Here is a 6,927-nt window from a genome sequence, read left to right as displayed (position 1 = left end):
ATTTTATTGCTTATCTTTTAAACAACTTTGACACAATGCTGTTTAAAAGGTGAGCAATTAATGTACGTGATTAAGCCTAATTTCCAAGGACTTCAAAGTTTTGTCCAGAAGATTCCTTTGGGACAAAAGTGTTATAAACACACACAGTTGGCGACTGCATTTTATTTATTTTATTTTATCTTATCTTATCTTATTTTATTTTATGGTGCCTTTGCCCCCTCTCCACAAATCCTTCCACAGTAACACCCCACTTGGCCAGCTCCCGAAACCAAAATGCTGTCAAGAATCAGGAAGTAAGAAAAAAAGGGACTTGGAGCAACTGAAATAGCTGTCACAAAGCAGGGGCACTAAAGCTGTGGCACTTTAATCAGAGAGTACCTGTTCTTACTTCACATGCATTTCTAACTATCTTGGTTATTAGACTTCTTAAATTACAACAGATTAAAAGTAGTAGGTAAAAAGAGGAAAGTTATAAGGAAAAGGCATCTGACATCACAACTAACAGTTGACAGAAAGGAAGATAGAAAACTATTACTTATAGCTCAGTACAGATGAAGACCCAAAATCAGTGGTCTTCAAATTATTTTTAGCAGAGAAACTCTAAATGAAATCCTGCATGGAAGGCCAGTATGGAAAACGGATACAAATCAGAGCTGCCCCTTCCCATCTTTACGCACCTCCCGCCAAGGGACACCCCCATCCCACCCCTTGCAGTCTCAAAGAAGCACAGTTTGAGACCAACTTTTCTAAGTCACCTGGAAAGGCTTAAAAAGAGGTTATTAATTTCCAAAAAGGAAATCTTTATAGACATTTCCATCCAAAAGTAGCTTTAGAATTTTGTGAATTAAGTCTTAGTTTCCTAGGAAATTCCCTCAGGTCAGATTGCTATTTCCTGGATAAAACAGGGTAGCAAATAAAGTTTTACCATACCAGAATTTAACCTCTTTGACATATAAAAAAATTAATTTATTAACATTTAATATTTTTGAGATTATAAAGATACAATACTCACCAAATACTGTTTAGAATGCAAAAGAGTTGAATAAAAATACAGCCAAAAGGTAAAATGTCACTGATGATGAGGCCAAAAAGTGGTTTTCTAATGAAAGTCTGTTGAGGAATCTGACAGGGAATCTGGTTTGTGCGAACTGGATACCTAAACTGCTCGAAAATAAATGAAATGAAAATCAGAATGAAACAAAAGTGAAGTAAATTTATACAGATACCATCAAAATACACAATCTTGAATCTGAATATTTCCAAGAGCAGTTATGTGGGCAGAGGCTAGACCAATGCTGTGCAACAGAAATACTATGATGCAAGCCACAAATGCAGTATCAAATTTTTTAGTAGCTGCATTTTAAAAAGTAAAAAAAAAACCAGGTAAAATTAATGTATTAGTATATTTTATCTGATCTAATTATCTAACATGTCCAAATACTATCATTTAAATTTGTGATCAATATAAAAATTATTAATCAGATATTTTGTATTCCTCTTGTTGTTGTTCTAAGTGGTTGAAAACCAGTGTGTATTTTACACTTACAGCACATAATTCAGACTAGCCACATTCCAAGTACTCAAAAGCCACAGGTGTCTAGTGGCCAGCATACTAGATAGGACACAGCTAAACAATAAGGATGTTTATCTTTTCTTACAAATTTCAAGGGAGAGATTAGACAAAACTCACTAGTGACTATTGCAATATGAAATAATATATGATGTCCAAAAGTTCTCTCTTAGAATTTAATAATTTGCCTCTGAAAATTTGTCAATAGCTTTCAGAAAATTTTCTTTTTCTGCTCTCTGTGGAACTCCACCTCCTGTTTTGTCTTTTCTGATTTCTCCCCTGCAAACTCATGCTATATCTTTAAAATACAACCCTTTTGCAGTGTGGCCTCATTTAGTCTTTTTGGTATACTGCTCCTTTTCCCTATACGTGGAATAGGCTAACTTCAGATCTGTAAACTGGATTAGTAGATGAAAACTATTACATATAGAATGGTTAAACAGCAAGGTCCTACTGTATAGCACAGGGAACTATATTCAATATCCTGGGATAAACCATAATGGAAAAGAAAAAAATCTGTAAACTGAACAGCCTCATTTCTTGGATTGTATCTTGGCTTTCTTCCCCCAACTATATAATCTTATTATTTTTCTGACTTTCTTAAAGTCAGCCTTCCTACAATATATCCTTTTAATTGTGCCCATCAGAGAGAGAGGGAAATATAAACAACCCATAAAACGAGAAATACATTAAAGAATGCCTTTTAAAGTGTTACTGTCTGTCATTTACAATTTGTAAAAGTCTTTTATCCCTAAATGATTATTCTTTGTCATTTTCTCCAATGGTACATCTTCCATTCCATGTATAGTCTATACACATGGAGGTATTATTTCAGACATCACTCAATGGTCAAAAGAAGTATTTTTAAAGTTTACCTTTTTCTTGCTTCCAATGTATGCACCCAAAAATGTTAGTGGTACTGAAATTCCAAACGACATTGTGAGGATACCTATCAGGGTTCCAAAGGAGATGGCAGCTGATGACCCTTCCACCCAAAGAATTAGATTCATGATGAAGAGGTCAGCAAAGACGATACTAGAGGAGAAAAGTCATCAGAAAACGTTATGATTTCAGGAAAATGTTATAAATATACTTGATGTGAATGTCAGAACACTCTTTTGGTGGGAAGGATATCACAAATTACTAGGTTAAACCCTAGAAGAATATTAAATCACACTGTATAAACCCAGTCATTGAGCTGGAGCTTAAACTCAATACCATATAATAAGATAGCAGTTTATTATAGGACATAATTTCTACATTCCACTCATCTTTGCAGCTCAAGAGTCTAGCAGAAAATAAATAAGGTGTGGAATAATATACTACCGAAAAACTCAATATGCAATATAGTGAACACAATTAAGAAAATACATATATTAAAAACAGATTTTAGGGGACTTCCCTGGTGGTGCGGTGGTTAAGAATCCACCTGCCAATGCAAGGGACACGGGTTCGAGCCCTGGTCCAGGAAGACCCCACATGCCGCGGAGGAACTAAGCCCGTGCGCCACAACTACTGAGCTTGCGCTCTAGAGCCCGCGAGCCACAACTACTGAAGCCCACATGCCTAGAGCCTGTGCTCTGCAACAAGAAAAGCCATCGCAGGGAGAGAAGCCCGTGCACCACAACGAAGAGTAGCCCCCGCTCGCCGCAACTAGAGAAAGCCTGTGTGCAGCAATGAAGACTCAACACAGCCAAAAAATAAATAAATTAATTAATTAAAAAAAAAGATTTTAGAATCCTAGACTGAAATGGACTATTAGAAGGCTCAAGTCAGACAAGTATTCATTTAAAACAAAGAGTTTTACAGATATTTCCTGTAAGAAAGTTCATTAAAAATTATCTTACACACATCTTTATTTTCTTCAGAGCCTTCCTAACAAAGATTCTGCCTTACAATTTCTATTAATAGCTCTAAGTAATGGGGAAAAAATTTTTACTATCATGCAGATATTTTCAGTTTCTTTTTCTTGGCCTTCAGTACAGGAGGTAAAGAAATCTTAAAGGCTGCCTCACATGTAGTGCAGATAGGGCTTGAAGTTATTAAAAGTCCTTTTAAATTCCAGCATAGTGTAGGAGGCGTTTTCAGGAATGGTGGCCAGTTTGATTTGCTTTTAAAAAATATACTTGCCAAGGGGGAGGGGTGTGGGAGAGAGTAGGAGTGGGAGTTTGGAATTAGCATATGCAAACTGGTATATATAGGATGGATAAACAACTAGGTCCTACTGTATAGCACAGGGAACTATATTCAATATCCTGTGATAAACCATAATGGAAAAGAATATGAAAAAGAATGTATATATGTATAACTGAGTCATTTTGCTGTACAGCAGTAATTAACACAACACTGTAATTCAACTATACTTAATAAAAGATAAATAAAAAGTATATTGACAAAAACCTATTTGTGTACACAACCTTGTATGTAAATAAGACTTTAATTTTCTCTTGATACCATCTCAGAAACCAACTCTCATTTAAGTAATCTGGTATTTGGCTAGATTGTTTCAAGTAGGTTTTGTATTCTGGATTTACAATTTTGTTAACAAATACACAAAGATTTTGGTGATCACTTTGCAAGTATTTGTTAATCCTTGAGTTTAAGAATCTGTTTGTCTTTTTAAAATATTATTTAATATTTCACAGCCTAACTAAGTATAATGAGATCACTATTTTAAGTCTAGGAAATAAAGCATCATATATCTAAAGATGAATAATTTCAAACGAGCTGATAAGGTTTTTGTTATTACTTTTTCATTTGAAATGTTTTATGGACTGGCTTAACTCTGTTTAAATTTTATTTTTCACTGTTGTGTTTATGGTTTCTTTTGTATAAATTTTTATAATAAAATAATTTAAATTTTCCAAAAAAATAAAACAGAGTTTTAAATTAGTCATTCAAAATCAGCAGGTCAACCCCTAAGTCTACTGGATAAACCCCCAGGCAAGCCCAGCTACTGTGCTTGTATGTGTGCCAGACAAGTTTGATCACAGCTACAAGCTGAGTATGGCTGTGGGTGGGCATGGATGTGAGTGTTTCTGAAAGCCTAAAAGATGAGGCTGAAAAGGTGGGCAGAGGCTAGACTGTGGAAGGCTTTGAAAGTCAGGTTAAGGAATGTAGGCTTTATCCTGTCAGCATCAGGAAGCAACTGAAGGGTTTTTACACTCAAAGCTGTGAGGTACACAGCGCAGTTTTCCAGGAAGGTGAATCTACAGCATTTCGAAGGACAAACCTAAGGGAGGAGATACTAGAGGCAAGGAGTCTAAAGTGTTAAGAATCTGTACAATGTGGTGATGGTTAAAATGTAAAGGATGGATATAAAAGACCTGAAGGATACAAAAGACGTGAAGAATTAAAAGACTTTGGGTTAAAGATGGCAGATTGAACTCACACATTTAGCTCTGCTCCTTCCTCAAAACCCTGATAAAATTATAGCAAAGGAATTTTTAAAAGGCATAAATACAAAAGGATGGGGGATACAGGGGAGAAGACATTAACAGCAAATTTTGGAAACCAGATAGCAGACAGACAAATAGTAACCAAGTTAGTAGAAAGTGGGAACCTGTATCCGAAGTCATCAGTAGGGAAAGCTGAGAGGCAACTCAATTTATACCACAAGGGACTTCCCTCGTGGCCCAGTGGTTAAGAATCTACCTCCCAATGCTGAGGACGCGGGTTTGATCCCTGGTCAGGGAACTAAGATCCCACATGCTGCGGGGCAACTAAGCCCGTGTGCCTCAACGAAAAATCCCGTGTGCTGCAACGAAGACCCGACGCAGCCAAAAATAAATAAATAAATATTTTTTTAAAAAAATTTTATACCACAGAGCTCCAAAAAGGTTCAGGAATTTGTAGTGCCAGGTACCTCTACAAGTAGGGGTGAACGACTGGCTAACACCAGGAGGACTGGTTGAAAGTCAGCCTGAGACGCTGATAGACCTGCAGAGCCAAACAACTCCCCTTGAAGACCTCCACAGAAGACGGGAGGGCTAGTCCCTTAGAGAAGATCCCTGAAGCTCAGAAGAAAACTTTACCAAGAAAATCTATGATCCTCAGAGAAATTAAAGAAGACTTTGCAGCCATGAGACAAGAAGAGGAAATTTTAAAGGACTTTTGAGAAAATAGAAGAGGTCTTAGGAATTAAAAATATGACAATAGGTGCTTATATGTGGAATCTAAAAAAAAATACAAATGAACTTATTTACAAAACAGAAAGAGACTCACAGACATAGAAAACAAACTTATGGTTACCAAAGGGGAAGGGGGTGGGGATAAATCAGGAGTTTGGGATTAACATACACACACTACTATATATAAAATAGATAACCAACAAGGACCTACTGCGTAACACAGGGAACTATACTCAATATTTTGTAATAACCTATATGGAAAAGAATCTGAAAAAGAATATATATATATATATATATATATATATATATATATATATATGTATGTATGCATAACTGAATCACTGTGCTGTACACCTGAAATTAACACAACACTGTAAATCAACTATACTTCAATCTTTAAAAAATGACAAGAGGAATTTAAACCTTAATAAAAGGGTTGGAAGATAAAGCTGACGAAATGTCTTAGAAAGCAGTGTTTAAAAAAAGAAAGAAAGAAATGAAGAACAGGAAAAAAAAAGAGGAAAATTAATGATCAACCCAGGTATATGAAAAACAGAAGTTATGTGGATAGAGTTCTTTCTGAATGTCTTTTAGGGATATTAAGTAATCTGCTGAAGATTGAACAGCTGATAAGAGGTAGAGCTGGGATTCTTAATCAGATGTGTGTGACTTTTTCAAGGGCAAGCTTTCTCCATTCCACTGTGCTATAATAAAGTCTCTATGGTAGGAACCAACTTGACCAATCACATCTATCTTCTCCTCCCCCAAACATTTTGTCAAAGATCAGAGCCAGGGAATGTGGTGACAGCCACTTCATGCTGAACCAGGTTAGGCTTTGAGGTCTACTGTTTAGAGAATCTCTGGTTTTATTCTTCAGTTGTAAATTCTCTCAAGGTCCATTCTAATTTTAGGATTTTAAGGCTGCCTTCATACTTACGATCTATTTTCAATTTCTTACTTAGGATCACTGCTTTGGATGCTTCCCCCTCTCTCATTATAAGTGATTTGGTCCTTTCTAAACCAACTTCAGTCATTTGTTCTTTCATTTTACTACTTCTACTCCACCTTTCCTCCTTGTGTTCACGGTCTCTTCTGTCTATCAACACTTTATTTCAGTAGACATATCTATTCATACTTTGCTCCTGTTGGAGATGTAGTTTCCAGTCCTTTCAAACAACAACATATACAACAACAAAAGCTCCACCTTATGTCTCATCAGTTTCTGGC

At 36.0% G+C, this 6,927-nt stretch overlaps 1 protein-coding gene across 1 annotated transcript in view; it reads right to left on the bottom strand.

Moving 5' to 3' along the window:
• Positions 1–6,927, bottom strand: part of LOC130706313 (transmembrane 9 superfamily member 2-like) — an 81,735-nt gene that overhangs the window by 7,477 nt on the left and 67,331 nt on the right. Inside the window, 2 exon segments of the mRNA XM_057537704.1 lie at positions 1,013–1,161; positions 2,446–2,605. Coding sequence (XP_057393687.1) covers positions 1,013–1,161; positions 2,446–2,605 — 309 coding nt within the window.

This window comes from Balaenoptera acutorostrata, chromosome X, assembly GCF_949987535.1.
Source record: "Balaenoptera acutorostrata chromosome X, mBalAcu1.1, whole genome shotgun sequence".
In the NCBI taxonomy this organism is placed as follows: Eukaryota; Metazoa; Chordata; class Mammalia; order Artiodactyla; family Balaenopteridae; genus Balaenoptera; species Balaenoptera acutorostrata.
The sequence above is the reverse complement of the archived record's forward strand: the minus strand, read 5'-3'. Positions and strand labels throughout refer to the sequence as shown.